General features: G+C 38.6%; 1 protein-coding gene across 4 annotated transcripts; it reads left to right on the forward strand.

The window, feature by feature from the left end:
* Nucleotides 1-10931: 10931 nt before the first annotated feature.
* On the forward strand, nucleotides 10932-16026 carry angel2 (angel homolog 2). 4 transcript variants are annotated; one of them, XM_079475289.1, is made up of 9 exons: nucleotides 10932-11131; nucleotides 12088-12563; nucleotides 12645-12874; nucleotides 13000-13069; nucleotides 13190-13611; nucleotides 13726-13834; nucleotides 14058-14106; nucleotides 14596-14762; nucleotides 15195-15815. In XM_079475289.1, exons 2-9 carry the CDS (start codon nucleotides 12095-12097, stop codon nucleotides 15356-15358), a joined length of 1680 nt encoding a protein of 559 aa, XP_079331415.1. In that variant the 5' UTR covers nucleotides 10932-11131; nucleotides 12088-12094; the 3' UTR covers nucleotides 15359-15815. The 4 variants fall into 4 exon arrangements, with proteins under 4 accessions (XP_079331415.1, XP_079331412.1, XP_079331414.1 ...); XM_079475286.1 differs by lacking the exon at nucleotides 10932-11131 and adding an exon at nucleotides 11527-11744 and having other exon boundaries at nucleotides 15195-16026; XM_079475288.1 differs by lacking the exon at nucleotides 10932-11131 and adding an exon at nucleotides 11527-11744 and having other exon boundaries at nucleotides 15202-15465.
* The last annotated feature ends 136 nt before the right edge of the window (nucleotides 16027-16162 follow it).

Below are 16162 nucleotides of genomic sequence, written 5' to 3' on the forward strand. Positions count from 1 at the left end.
CATGGATGATAGTTTCAGCATCTGAGATACTAATGATGGACGGAGGTGAGCGATACGGCGTAGATGAAAGAATGCTGATTTAGTGATAGAATTAATGTGAGAGTGGAAAGATAGAGACGAGTCAAACAGTGCTACATGGTTTGATATGAGAGCCAGTGATCTCACAGGTGAAATTGGTAGGAATGTTCTTAGTGACTGACGGAGGTCCGGTGAAAATAATCTCAGTTTTGTCCATGTTAAGTTTTAGAAAATTTGAATGGAGCCAATCTTTTATTTCATGCACACAAGTAGAAATTTTGTCGGGTGTGATAGATATAAGAACTTTATTTGTCTAAATGGTTCCATAGAGAACCATTAACATCAGAAGAACGTTTCTGTTTTACAAGGTTCTTTGTGGCGAAAAAGGTTCTTCAGATTATACAAAGGTTTGAAAGAGATGGTTCTTTAAAGAACCTTTGCCTGAATGATTCTCTGTGGTTCTTCTATGGCATCGCTGTGAAGAACCTTTCAAGCACCTTTACTTTTAAGAGTTTAGACTGTCCCTGACCAAAGATATTACATTTGTATATAACATTATTATAAGGCAACACTGTAATGTAGAATGCATACAGTACATCCAGTGCCACCTTGTAAAAATAAACGTTGACTTTCATTATTTTAAAATTCAAATATCAAACAGAATGTATTTCCGTATTATAGACATTTTAAAAAACACATTTTAGTTTACGTTTTTGAAATGAATGATTTTAACCAAAAAGATCATCCGTTGTTCGGTTGCCAACATTCCCCAAAATATCATCCTTTGTGTTCTGTAGAAGAAAGTCAAGTTTAAGATGATGATTGATAGAATGAAGAAAGGAAGCACGGAAACTAACAGATTTACTTCATATTAGGCTCTTCTCAGTCCCTTGGAGACAATTGATTGGTTTCTAATGAACATGCACCCTATTTAATGTAAGACTGTAGTATTACGGTGTCAATTGATTATAGCACTCAGGTGGGTGCAGGCGTGTGAATTGGGTTAATGTCCTCATCCTTGCCGGGGTGCAAAAGGGAGAAGCTTAATCTAACATTCTGGCCCGTAAACATCTGTCTGAGGACAAAAGCTGGTTGCTAGCCAAATATAATGTTGATTACAGTCGATGTGCTTTCTAATAGCAGTCAGCATCCATTTTTCAACAGATGGCAACACTGTCAATCACAGACAGTCGATTTAACCATCTTAATTCTTGACTACTTATTGAATGTAATGTGATGTGACGCTACCATTTCTAATATTTATCTAAGATTTATAAATAGAAATAAACAGTAAATCATGTATTTCCTATTCCTTTATTTTTCTATAGGACCTGTACGTGATGCCGCAGTATTGGAAACGTACAGAACACTGTGAAAAACTCTGTTAGCGTGCGCTCGCTCAGCGTGTTTCTTTCTGCGCCAGGAAACAGCAAAGAGCTGACAGGACCTGCAAGGTACATCTAAGGCGATCAGTGTTTCTCTGCTGAAACAAATGCTGTGACAGGTGTTCCGGCTGGCTGGATAAAGCCGGCCTCAGACAGAATGCTCCGGAGGTGAATGTGTTAGTATCAGAGATTCAGGGTGTGTGAAGGAACAGCCAGTCTGTGCACGTTACCCTAAATATTCTGCGCGACTCTAAAGTGGTTCTTAAGTGAGCCGGAATACGACGGACAAAAATGAACAAGGCAAAGTGACTTGAAAGCGACTGCTGTATTATTTGGATGTTAATACTCAGGAGGATGTTGCTCTGCTTAAAATGTAAGATGCAAAATGAGGTCGCAAACTGAATTTGTAGCAGAATAGGTTTTGGAAACACATTTTTAAGGAGGCAATAACGGTGCATATTTTAGGATAGATACTATCTATCCTAAAATTTTATTGTTGACTATTTCTAGGGATTTTATGTTGACTATTTCTAGTGTTGCCACAGAAATCAAGCATTAAGGCAATTCTGAATTGTTGTTCAAAATATACCCTTACAAAACAAAACTATATGAAAATAATTGTATTATATATATTACTATATATTGGAACCTAGGCCTTATAATTTTCAATATATTGTCACTGTCCGACTACTATGTTGTCAGGGTTGACAAGTACTTTTATGACAAACATAAAGGGTGACTAATAATAATGATTAATGGCAAAAAAAGAAATATCACAAAATATGGAGATACTTGTTTTCAGAAAGACAGCAGCTATATGAAAAGTGGCAACTCCTAATGTATTACTCAAGATATTATAATATTGTGACGCAAAATACACTTTTGCTGATCAATAGATTACAGTTTCTCTCGAATGTGTGTTCAAATGCAGAACATTAGCTGTATAGTACTGCAGGTTTCACAGTGTCAATGCTAAAGATCTGTGTGTCTGAGAAGTGCTTTTTTCAGACAGCATGAAAGCAACTTTGCAGAGAATTCAAACTTCTATAACTAATTCCTCCTACACAAAGGGCTGTTCGGATTGTAGACGGAGAAAGAAACCACTTAGAGAGTCAGAATATAATCGCTTGTCCATGCGGGGAACGTGGGATTTAAAGTCAGAGAGCTTAAAGCATAGATCAAGTCTATAAAAACCTGGTGAGAAACTATAAAACAAACAATAAAAGAAGCTATGAAATACAAACATCCAGGAGCGTGCAGCAGACATATATTTATTGTCAATGCATGTCTGCTGCAGTCAGACAGTATAGTTTTAATGTCTAATGAATAAGAAATTCTGAAATGTGGAAATGTGTTGGAAAACACGTCATCATTGAACCATGTTTAAACAGAAATTAACACTAGAATAAGCATTCCAGATGTACCCAATAACGCTTTTTGTGTGAACAGTCACAAGAAAGAAATGGTTATATTGGAGCGTGTTTAAAAGTAGACCAAAGCATATGGTGCGCTCTCCCTTTTTTCCAAAAGTGTGATTCAGGTCAGGGGCTGGCAACATGCCTGGTCGTAATGCCATTGTGGCTCTCAGGAGCAGCTGTTCAATGGTGAGTAATTTGACAGCAGGTTGGATTTTGTTTTGTGGAGATAACAACAGGCTATGAGGATGATTATGGTGCACAGACTGAAACCACAGCTACACGCTGGTACTCCTTTGGGTTTCACTCAAGGTGCAAAGTCTACCATCAGCATGGAGTGTACATCTACAAGGACTGCTGTCGGTAAAAGAAAAGTGAGCTTTTGAGTACATTATCTTATGTATTAATACATAGGGTTAGGGAACAAATATCTACATCGAACTTGCATGCTATTCTTTTTCTAAATGATCAGATTTACAGTGAAGGAAAGATCTGAGCTTTATTTATGGTTGAGAATAATACACGGGATGGGCTCTTATAAATTGGTAAAGGTAAAGGTAAACTTTATTATCCACAGGTAGGAAATTCATGTGGTCACCATTACGCTCCTGCCACATGCCAATAAAAACAAATACATTAAATACAAAAACATTAAAACATTTAAGCATTAAAACTAAGAAAAAAAATAAAAAAAATAAAAACCAGACGGACAAGACCGTAAACTTCATAGAAGCATGACAAGCATGTATAAATAAACTACCTGAGTGCCAGCTGATTATTGTACAGTCTAATTGCTGTAGGCACAAAAGAATTGCTGTACCTCGTGGTCCTAATTTTCCTCTGCAGTAGTCCCATAAGCAACCATTTAACAAACACCCAGAATACTCAGCAACTGAACACTAAAAATAAAGCTTTATAGCAACAAACTGGTTACCAAACACAACAATCTAGCATCATTGCTGCAAAAAGCTGTTTTTATATGGTAATACTGCTCATGGTTTGACAAATATTACTTTACAATTCATAATAAGAATGACTTTTTTTAATGTATTTTTAACTTGAATGCTGTAGTTTTGAACGCAGGTGGCACTATAATTTCTCTGGAGTTCATCCGACCAATGCTTAACAACTAATGGTTTTAAAGGGAAACTTCACCCATGAAGTACAAGTCTGTATATATTTCTTTGCTCTGTTGAACACAAATAAATATATTTGTAAGAATGTTAGCAACTGAGATTTCTGGGGCACCATTGACTACAATTGAAATGGTTGTCTAAGGTGCACAAGAACTGTTTTTTATAAACTCTTCAAAATATTTTCTTGACATATTTCATGACATAATTAAAATTTTTGGGTGAACGTACCTTTAAGCAGGAGAAATTAAATTGTTAAAGATTGGATAACACATGCAGTTTCTGCCAATCTCATATTAATCTTGAGTACCTATAGAGTAGTGTCGCATACATCTTCAAAGAGTATTTCGTTTGATCGAATTTATAAAACAGAGATACAGCTATTTTTTGGAAAATGATGAGCTGCTGGAGGCAGGCAGGGGGGAAGGAACTACAGCACGAGCATACAATACATCATCGCATTATCCTTTTGTGTTGTTTACATTATGCACGTACGTGCTGATTACCAACAAAACACAGACATATGACTTAGTTGACCTTCCGCGTGCAGTTCATGTCTGGCATCTTTTAGCACTGGGACCACGCCATTCATCAGTTTCAAACATTCTCCAAATCCAGTATTATATCCAGCGTTTATCACCAATCACCGAAATGCTGTGATCAAACAAACACAGCTCAACTTCTCTCACTATCGCAAGAGTACAAGCTGCAGCTGTAGGCGCACAGCGCAGCCAATCTTGATAAGCAGGTCTTCCTATAGGTCATCGGTTAGCGAGTGCTTTTCTGGGAAAATTTCCCAATAAAAGGAATAGGATCCAGACTTATAAAAAACTTTCCGAAACAAGTTGGAGTGCATCTAGCAAAGAAATACTACATCATACGTCCAGCTAGTTTTTTAACAAGTTAACCATGTTAAGCATGAGAAGCCAGCACGTTCAACAGTGTAAAGAAGTCAGAATGCATGACATGGCATGTAAATCTGGTGGAAGTAAATGTGTTGGTTGTACATGTCTTAAAACAGTGCTTTAGAGTTTAATGAGTGTATAAAAGCGTGATTTATACACATTGGCTAAAAGTAAAAGGTTCATATGATTTCAGGTCAGGTTATTTCTGAGATTTAACAAACTTTAAGGGAAGCAGATATTGAAATCGATTTCAAAAGAGTTCAACACATCTAATAAACAGACTCAACACAATATCTGATATCTAAACTCAACGCTAACTTTAACATCCTCTATTATACATGTCCCAATACACGTGATGTTCCCCGAACAAGTGATCAATACCTGAAAGGGAAGAGAGATTGATTTCCCCCTTGTTCTCATCCATCAGGCGTCTCCAAAACGAACACATCCATCTGTAAGCATATTGCTTATCGACCCTGGGTAAACACAGATACAAAGCAAATGCACAATTATCAAGATGCATTCCGCTGTTGGAAGAGACTGTCTGTCACTGGTCAGGTGATTTGTACCAAGCACTTGAGAATAACAAACTAGTCTGTTCGTACACCCACCCTACACTGTAAAATTGTAAAGATGGTCAAGAAAACTCTAGGCGCCAATTAAAAGAATGCCAAATGTACTATTTATAAACTTTGAAATATAATTTGTATGCCTTAAAGGCATTATGATGGGAGTCACTGGAGAAATCGTTGACGGTCTTTCTCGTGGAGCTGAAGGGATGTTTGTGTTGTGAAACTCAGTTTAAATTATTAAATCATATCATTTTCATTTTTGAAACCTCGAAAGACCTAAACTTTTTTTATCGTCTTCTGATCAATACACTAAATAACCGAAGTTCATTCAACACATTAATTCACTCTCAGTTAATAAAGTGTTCAAATCTTTTCATCAGGAGTTTTGTCTTCTTTTTCTCTTTTTACCAAAAAACATATTGAAAAGCAACACGTCCAAAACACAATTTGTATTTACATTTTAACATGATATATAGTATCAAAATACATTCTCTAAAAACAGCATGCCTTAACATATTTGATCAGCTTGATATTGCGTATTCCATCAATTTATAGAAAGATTTATGACTAAATCAATCCAACCCAGCAATAAATAGTCTCTCAAATCACAATCATGCTGTCGGTTGATATTTCCGTCCATATTAAGCAGCAAAGCTTAATAATTCAATAACTAATGATTTGTAAATCAAATTTTCAAGTGATCATAATGTTTATATATTTATTAATATTTTATATTTATTATCGAAACCAATACACAAATGTTTAGTAAAAGTAGATGCTGATGGAAGGCTATAACGTCTTTGAAATATCTAACATGTGTTGATGGTCTCATCTCACATCTGACACATGATGTAGTAAGGGCTGGATGCTATGACCGAATAAATCACTAGATGAACTTCCAACTCTGCTTTCAGTGTTCTGTGCTTTATAGATTTTTTTCTCTCTACATTAAAATCTGATATACTACATTCTTGGCACTTTGCGATCTGCTTCAACAGAATGTTGTTGTACTTGCACATCTTATGCCTTCTGTGTTGCCTGGTCTTGCAGCTTGAGATAATGGTTACAAAAACAGTCCCGAGCAGCACTGTGGCAAATTGCCTGCTAGATTTCAGCCTGTCAAATTTGAGGGTGTGAGTCTGATATAATAAAAGGAAAGGAAATTAAAAACATATTTAATAGGCATCATGCTATTGCTTGTTCTTTCAGGAATGCATCTGTCTTTCGGATAGCCAAGTTTATCAAGAATCTATTCATAGAGGTTAAAATGAAAAATTGTCTTGTCTGATGCAGACGCAACCAAAGGCAACAGAGCAGAAATTGACCCTCCGAGAACAAGCATTGTGCCTGATGTTTGGTTAAGAATTACTTGCGTCTCTCAGATGCCCTCCAGTTATCAGATCATGCAAAACCAAGACAACAGCTAAAACTTCCACGGAATCAAAAGCTTGAAAAGAACAATAATATCTGTTTACATTCAGAAAGCCCATGAAATTACACTTTAAAATAACGTGCATGTTTTCCCTCCCCACAGTGCAACCTGGAAATTGAGATAAACAGACAGCTAAAAAGAGTTGAGGAAGGCATGTCCGAATTTGCATCCTGCAGAGACGTGGCAGGAATGTTGGCCATGGAGACGAGCTTCAGGCTTGAGATTTAATATTGATAAGATCTAAGAAGGCACTTCTTCTTGATTTCTCCAGCTCAACCTTTAACTTCCTCCAGCACTGTTGTTTTTACTTCCGTATTCGGACACATTTCAGAGTGAAAAGGAAAATTTTGTGGCCATGGCTTGCGTTTTTCACTGTGAATTGGTTGGATTTGTAAAAACAGCTGTTGCATTGGCAGCAGACTGACAGTTGAAGGGGAGGGGTTAACGGATGCTTCGGCCAAGCCGTCTAATTTACGTCATTTGAGATTCATTTCAGGGGGGAAGTGGATCTTCAGACTTTAAATGAAGGTTATGAGGGCACGTGAATTTTGAAGAGAAAATGACACACATTGATAAACTATTTACAATAAACGCTGCAATATTTCATGAAAAAATAGGCTTTGCAAATTTTTATTTCACTTGGACAAATGCAACCTTACTGTAAAGTGTCACCACTATTTTATACCCAAAACAATACAAATCCCCCCAAAATTAATGAATTAATCAATAAGTGACCAGATTTATAAAGCACTCTGGCCTTTTGCCCATTATAATCCAATAATAAAATCTATAGTAAAATACAAACATAATTGAAGATCAGACGTGATAAATAGACGGCATGAAATAACAGATCAAACAAAAGCTCGATTTCCAACAAAGTCACACTCGATAACTATACAATCAATATATCTGAGCTGTTTAATTCAAGTTACATTTTACACTCCAGCTTCATCCTATTACAAAGTGAGACGGGAAAGGCCTTTGCATATTAAACTACTAATCTGTCTCTATGCCTAACTTCTGCTTTTTCTGAGTCATAATGAGACAGTAAATTATGGGATGAGAGAGAGAGAGGGAAAAAGGACCGTGAGCTGGGACTCGAGTTCAGGTCGCCCGAAGTACTGCTGCTCAACATGTCAGCACACAGTCCCCAGGACCACTGGCGCCGATGAGTCGTAATGAACCTCTAGGCCCTTTAAAGACACAAAACTACAGAAAACCAAGGCCTGGTAGCTGTTTACACAGCATGCGAAAATTTATTTTATCCAGATGTGATCACTGTACACTGAAGAGAAAATGGTAATAGACAGATTGGATGTTAATCCTGTAATGCACATCATTTGCATTTCTTGGTGTAACTAAATGTTTTTTTTTAAATATTGCATTTAATTTCAGTTGTGGCTCATTTTAAACGGTTTTGCTTTCTCTAACAGTATACAGCAGGGATGCCTGTGGTACTCTATTGAAAGAGTCTCTATTGAGACTGAATGCCTTTCCTAGTGCCTCATTTCTCAATGACCTTTTTCCACATACTGTCCTTGGAGAGTGAAAGTCTAAATGCCTAAATGAATGCAAGACTTGTCTACTTTGACCCATTATTCAAACACTTCTTTAGCCCAGTTCACCAAGCAGTTATCTGTGAATACATGTTAATATTTGATGTGTGTGCGGTCAGAAGGACCAAGGTGAGTCCCAGGAATGCTGACGGTGACAACTGTTGTATGAAAGATGCTGTTAATTTTTCACCACCTGGTTTTTGTGCGGTCGTTTTTGCGGGCGTTTGGAAAGCAGAACGAAGGATAATTCCTGCTGAGAATATCTTTTATTTTTTCATTGCGACTGAAAGAAAACACAGCTCATTTCAACAGACTGTTTCAGTTCACTGTCTCCTAATTATAGTCTTTCTATCAGCATTACCTCCAATTACAGCACAACACCTCCTCTTTCAACGTCCCCACTGCGTCACCCAGATCAACACATTTTTTAACGCCAAATTACACCCACCACTCAGCCATTTTATACTTAGTAAATGAAGACGTTTCTGTGAATTTATGTATTTACTTCTTGGTTTGACAGCCTCAACAAGTAACGATTGCAAAGACAGGTACCTTGGTATTTGTGCAGCAAATGCACAGAGCAACAGGATTTAAAGGAAAAGTTCACCTCAAAATCAAAATTGTGTTATTTTTACTCACCCACATATCGATTGAAGTCGTTATTTTGTTTTGTTTTTTGCACATAAAGTATTCTCGTCGCTTCAAAACAAATTTAGTTGAGCCACTATGAGCGGATGGACCAATTTACTGATGTCTTCAGTACTTTTCCGGACCTTGACAACAACTATAACCATGATGTCTATGAGGAGGCCTGGAAATCTCTCAGATGTCACCTAAAATATCTTTATTTGTGTTTCGAAGACGCCGGGAGGTCTTAAAACATGTTGAACAACATCTGGGTGAGTAAAACATAACTCAATTTAGATTTTGAAGTGAACTTTTCCTTTAATGGGCCGTGTCAGGAGGTAGGGTCACTCTCCCGGGCAGATGGCTAGAGGGTTTTGATACGCTTCTTTATCAAAAAGTCAGGGTTTTTTGGACCATAACAGCTCTGTTTTTGCCCTGGAGGCTGACAAAATCTCAACCCTGCTTAAACTTGGAACACATGACTAGACTATGGTATGGAGGGTTAAATATTCTTGTGTTTTAAGCATTCACATCAAACCCTCAAATGATTAGTAAGTACGTGTTTTAAGAGGGGTTAGGTGCTCAATTTATGATGACAGATTAAAATACATTACTAGAAATAGACTACTAGTGCCCGTCACCCGTGTCAGGGTATGGACCGCCAACAACAGCTCTCCAGAGTCCCCTGTCCTGGGCCATTTTTTTCTAACTGACTCCAGTTGGAGCCCATCTTGGTGGTGTCGGCCTCGATGTCGAGTCGCCAGGTGTTTCTTGGGCGACCTCTCTTCCGCTTTCGGTGGGGGTTCCAATTCAGCGCTTGCCGGGTCACGGTGTCCTATCCATCCCCATCTCCTCTTCCTGATTTCTTCTTCAGCAGGAAGCAGGCGGGTCCTTTCCCAAAGGTCAGCGTTACTGATGATGTTCGGGCCAGAGAATCCTCCTGAGGCAACTGTTTGTGAAGGTCTGGACTTTCCTGATGGTGGTCTTGGTTGTCCTCCATGTCTCTGCTCCATACAGCAAGACCGACTTCACAATGGTGCCTTTACGTCCGTGTCTGTGCCGCCCTGCTGGTCTATGATGCTACCGAGGTAGGTGAAGGACTGCACTTCTTCCAGGGGACTTCCGTTCAGGGTGACTGGTTCGGTACTGGAGGAGTTTATCTTCAGTATCTTTGTCTTGTCCTTGTGGATGTTGAGGCCGACTTCCGACGTAGAAATAGATTAGGCAGTTCATTATTAGTAGTATTTGTTAGCAAGTCACGTAGTTCGTCGTTGGTGTTATCTTTCCTAATATAGTTAATTTGTTTTTGTAACACTTTACATGCTTTTCTTCGTATACCAAGCTCAGCACACGAATTTGAGCTTGAGCTGGTGAGCCACACCAAATTATAGAAGGGCAATACTGAACTCTAGTGGTTAAAAACGTCATTTGAGCACGAGACATGGCCAACAGCAGAGACATGTCCCGAGTCTATCAAAGCCTTGTTTCATGGGTCTTTTCACCCTCTACATTTTTTATTTTTGCTTAATAAAATGTTATTATTTCATTTTTACGTATTGACATGGTTGTAGTTACTTGTAAGTCTGTGGAATTAACAAAGGACACGGATAAAAAACGAATCTAAAAACTTTATCATGGACAAAGTTTGACAATCATCGTATTCACGTGATATATCAAATATATGTCATATCAAAGTACAAACATTTCTAAAAAAAACTATATAGAGGGAATCTAAAAAAACTTTATAATCCATTAAAATAACTCATTATATGATATCTATAGCCTACAGTATTTGGGCGATCTGTTGGTTCCCATCCGTCAAATAACATCAGAAAACATGCCACCAACAGGATCCCTGCAGTGACCCCATCCGCACACCCCAGAGCCCATTTTAGTTTCCATTACAACAAGTTTGGTTCACAGCAAAACCATTAGCATTTCTGAGATGCTTTCTATTGTTTTAACCATCAGGGAAAGCACACAGTCCGGTGAATCCAGACGAGAGCCCACAGTCTCCCGAATGCATTCGACTGCGGCGACGATTTATAGGTGTTTGGCTTCCTGTGTGTATTTATAACAAATTATCAGGTAAGCGACAAACAAATTGGCTTCTGCTATTGACGTTATCGCTAGATCGCGATGGTAACGTTAGGTGAATCGTGATTCAATCTCCGCGGAGGGCAGATTATTATGTGTATATTCTATGCAACACGACTACATTACTAACTTACCCGCAATTATTAGATATTAATCACACTGCTTAGTAAACTATATTCGTCGTACAGCTTAATGCGAAATAAAACAGCACAACGCTCTGTTGTTTCTTGTATTTTGTCACATCGTGCTTTCCGTTGCCACATTATATTAAAACGCCAACGCAGCCGTTCGAGGTAAGTCGCTGCGCTGACTGATCGGCGTGTGACGTTAAGTACCGCGAGAGCAGACGGCTGCTTATACTTTCTAATAGCTCTCGCGTTACTTTTATGACATGCGCGGATCGATCTGCGCCTCGTCTCATGGAGCACAGCTGTTTGTTTTGCTAGCATAAAGCAGTTCTAGACGTCTTTTCTGAGTCGTTTATTGCTTTAGTAATGAGTTTCAACTCACTTAAAATGGTGTTGAAGAGTAGTTTTATGATATGAGAACGTTACATGTCTCGACACAGGAATGTTAACTATGCCAGGCCCGGTGTTTCCTCAAAGTAAGCTTCTTACATATTAGCATCGAGTTTGTGTGTTGAACCCAAGCATGATGCTGTTCGTTTTAACATTTTCTGTTTTACTTGATGACCCTTGTGTGCGTTAAAATACACATTATTGTTCTACCAAGCTTAATACGTGTTCATTTTACTTGAATGAAACAATTAGGTTAACTTTACGTCATATTTTGTCAAATAATACTAGTACATCTTCATTATCATGTGTATTGAATACCTCTTTATAGATTGAAAATAAATTTACAATATTTCTAATAGAATTGCATAACCACAGTAAGTGTTGCCATGGCATTGTTTTTCTAAGCACTGTTTATTTTTCCTCTTGCAGTCATCCCATGTTTGGCCGTTACCTGAGCACGTTGGGCTCACCGCCAGCTCGGACCATTTTGAGACACTGGTATCCGCCTGGTCATTCATGGTGGACACCACCGCCACACTTTCAGCACCAATCTACCTCTTTCGGCTATTTCAGACATCCTTCCAATCGGCCCCCGCGTCCTCCAGATCCATATAACTGGAGCTCCTGGAGGAATACCGGTGTCCTGCCCCACACACACCCCAGACCAGGCGTTCATCTTTCTAGAGGTCTGATGGACCGTTCTGAAAGGGAGCCACCGCAGAAAAGGAGAAAGAGCACGGATGGAAGGTCACCCGCGGAAATATCTTCACGCTCACAAGAACGTTCACCTCCTAAAGGCAGCAGGAGTCCTAAGGGTAGTCCCGAATGGCTTAGAAATGGAGCTAACGGTCCAGGGCCACCTGGGAAATTTCCTTCAAGCCCAAAAAGTACTGCAGACACACCAGGTGAGGCTAAAGGGTTTACATTCGTATTGTTATTTTTACATATGTTTACATAGTAAAAACCATCCACTGTTGTCATTACAGAGTTGACGAGACATTGGAAGGATTTTTCTCACCGCTGTGATGCTAGAACGTCTCCAGAAAGGGGGAAACAAAAATTGCCGTTTGATTTCTTCGTGATGTCCTACAATATCCTCGCCCAGGACCTGCTCTGTGATAATTCATACCTATACAAACACTGTAATGCCTGTGTTCTGGATTGGAACTATAGGTTCTCGAATATAATTAAAGAGTTGGCACAGCACAGCGCTGATGTAAGTGACCGAACCACTTGCTTTCAATTATTCTAGCCACTGTAATGCTATTCTGTCCCTATTTACACATAAAACTATGTACATCCAATAATGTGCTGACATTTCTGCAATCATTTTCACTACAGATAATTTGCCTCCAGGAGGTGCAAGAAGACCATTATGAAGAACAAATCAAACCTTCTCTAGAATGTTTAGGTAATCTTTCAAGTATTTTTTGGTTTCTATGGATTCGTTGGTGTCCGTTCTTCAGTATGCATGCATTTCTTCAGACTTTATGTATAATGTATAATATTCAGTTCCCTGCCATTTAAACAGGTTACCACTGCGAGTTCAAACGAAGAACCGGCGTGAAGCCTGACGGATGTGCTGTGGTCTTCAAACGCGAGCGCTTCTCTCTCGTCTCCTGTCATCCTTTGGAGTATTTCCGTCGTGGCGTCCCTCTCCTCGATCGTGATAACGTAGGCCTGGTTTTGCTGCTGCGGCCTATTGACTGCAATGGCTCTTTTGCAAACATATGCGTGGCCAACACACATTTACTGTACAACCCCAGACGTGGTGACATTAAACTGGCCCAGCTGGCTCTGCTGCTGGCAGAGATAAGCCAGGTGGCCCGGTTACCTGATGGCGGCGTCTGTCCTGTGGTGCTTTGTGGGGATTTTAACTCCGTTCCTTGGTCTCCTTTGTATCACTTTATTAAGGAAAGCAGACTGGAATATGATGGCATGCCTATTGGAAAGGTAGAAAAATCTTGGAATAAAAAATAGTTTTGTATTATATGAAATTAAATGAAAAATGTACTACTGTTTTATCTTTCACACCCTTGGCATCTCTAAAATTGTTTGATTTTGCAGGTGTCAGGACAGGAGGAGAACCCAAGAGGGCAGCGTATTCTCACCGTGCCAATTTGGCCCAGAAGTCTGGGCATCTCTCAGCACTGCCAGTATGAAAGCCCAAGCAAAGGTGTTCACTTTTTAGCCCTAATCACGTATTATATATTACCTGATATAAAACAGCAACCGATTTGTTAAAGATGGCAACAATCTATATTTCACCATTTACAAATAAAGAACATTGAAAGCGTTTTTTCTGTAAAAGCCTGCATTGATTTGATTATATATTGAATAATAAGCAGTAATTGCGTTTTTTTGTTTAAAATATTTCATGTCGTAATTTATTTTCACAGATGCTGAAGTGAAGGATTTGGAGCAGGCGGCTTTAACAGCAATTGATGGGTAAATCCAGATGTCTAAACCTATATTAATTTATCATCACAATTATTAAGATGCTCGAATATTTGAAATGCTCTTTTGGAAAAAAGATAATACAGTTTTTTTTATTTGAAAAATCTGGTTTTTCATTGGGCATTCCAATTCATATCAAGCAAACTGCAGTTGGGTCGTTTTATTTAAATAATAAGTATAAAATACTTATATAGTATAGTATAATGCGATGTAAGTCACTTTGGATAAAAGCGTCTGCCAAATGCATAAATGTAAATAAAAAATACATTTTTAAAAATGTAATTACTGATAAACATTTAATTTCTAATCTCTTTTTGTATATTTATGTTTTCAATTTTGTCCTTTTAAAACCCAACTGACCTGACAGTCAGCTCTTCTGACAGTCAGACTTCAACTCTTTCCTCTGAATTTCTCATGTCAGCACGTTCATCTTTAATTACCAATATTAATCATTGTTTTCTCATGTGATGTGTTGTGTAGATTTACTAAGCCCAGCATTCAGCACAGTTTAAAGCTGACCTCAGCATACTCCCACTACCTGAAAGAGAGCAGACATCCTGAGATCACCACCTGCCACTCACGGACGGCCATCACTGTCGATTACATCTTTTACTCTGCAGCTCTGGGAGATGTGATGGCTCATCCAGGTTTGATTTATATTTCTTGCCGCAGTATTTTATAAAGTGGCTGTAGCACTTTGCAGGCGACCTTGTCGCATGAACTTGTATGTCCATATTTGTATTCTGAAAATGTGCTCTTAAAGGGATGCAGGGAGACTACCAATGTAGCTGTTACATCACTGCTCCTGTCAGCATGTGAGCCGTGATGCTGCAGTTTGATGCAGTGCAGTAGATTCTAGAGAAAAAACATTACTGTGGGATTACCCACATTTATACCTTACAACAAACCAATGACCACTGTCAAAGCATCGTAAACCCCAACAACACAAAGATTGAAATAAATGAGCAACAAAATATGAATCAAACATGATGAAAGTTTTTTGGAGGGATGAACTATTCCTTTAAGTAAAATCTGCAATGCTGTGCATATATAAACTGACTTTTTTATTTCTTACCCAGAATACAGTGTGTCACCAGACAGGGGTCTGCAGCAGCTGGGCAGACTTGCCCTTGTGGGGGAAGCTGAACTCCAGAGGGTCAATGGCCTTCCCAACAAACACAACTCTTCTGACCACCTGCCCCTTTTGACCCGTTTCCGTCTGCACCCTCAAACCGAAGGCTGAGAGATCTGCAGTGTTTACTTGCACCATATAGGTGCTTGCAGTGTGACCAGATTAACAATGACTTTAAACTCACAGTTCGATGAAAACTGTTCAGTCATGACTGTGTGTGTTACACAGGAACTTGATCAGAACTTAATCAGAAACTTGATTATGAATTGTCACATATTTAAATTCCCTTTTTGTCTTATGACAAAATTTAAATAATTGGAGCTTGTCTGTAATGGGACAGTCCCGCACAGGTCTCACTCCAATGTATAAGGGGTGTTATATAAAAAAATAAGAACGTTTTGACATCAAGCAAGTCAGTGAATAAGATATTTTTATTTTCAGTTTGAACCGATTTTAAAAGTTGTATCCGTTTCATTTGCATACATTTTAAAGATGGAAATAGGAATATGTAAAATAAATAATTTTATCAGTCTTATTTGTGTATTGTTGATATGTGTGCTGTTTTCTTTAAAAGTAAATTTATCCTTTTGTAGATCTCATAAAAGACAGTGAAAGGCATTGGTCAAAATGTGCAGGAACAAACACGTTTTGTAATTAAAATGACCTGTGGACTTTTTGGTTCCTTTGACATCTTTGTGGCGAAAGGTTCTTCCGATTATTGTCTTTAAAGAACCACTGACTAGATGGTTCTTTGTGGAACCAGAAATGGTTCTTCTATGGCATCGCTGTGAAGAACCTTTTAAGCACCTTTATGAGTGTAGAGAGGTGAGAAATCTCATATTTCACAGCAGTTTAAAAACTAGTGATGACAGACTGTACAGATTTTCATTTTGCCCCATGTGGTCTGACAGCTGG

Source organism: Barbatula barbatula (genome assembly GCF_947034865.1).
Source record: "Barbatula barbatula genome assembly, chromosome: 15".
Lineage (NCBI taxonomy): Eukaryota > Metazoa > Chordata > Actinopteri > Cypriniformes > Nemacheilidae > Barbatula > Barbatula barbatula.

What these genes read in the sequence shown, in the direction of transcription:
- angel2 (XM_079475286.1), top strand. Translation starts at nt 11,695, where the DNA reads ATGTCTCGACACAGGAATGTTAACTATGCCAGGCCCGGTGTTTCCTCA. An exon ending in AGGCCCGGTGTTTCCTCAAA is followed by an intron (nt 11,745 to 12,087) that starts GTAAGCTTCTTA and finishes TTCCTCTTGCAG; the next exon opens with TCATCCCATGTTTGGCCGTT. An exon ending in ACCTTCTCTAGAATGTTTAG is followed by an intron (nt 13,070 to 13,189) that starts GTAATCTTTCAA and finishes CCATTTAAACAG; the next exon opens with GTTACCACTGCGAGTTCAAA.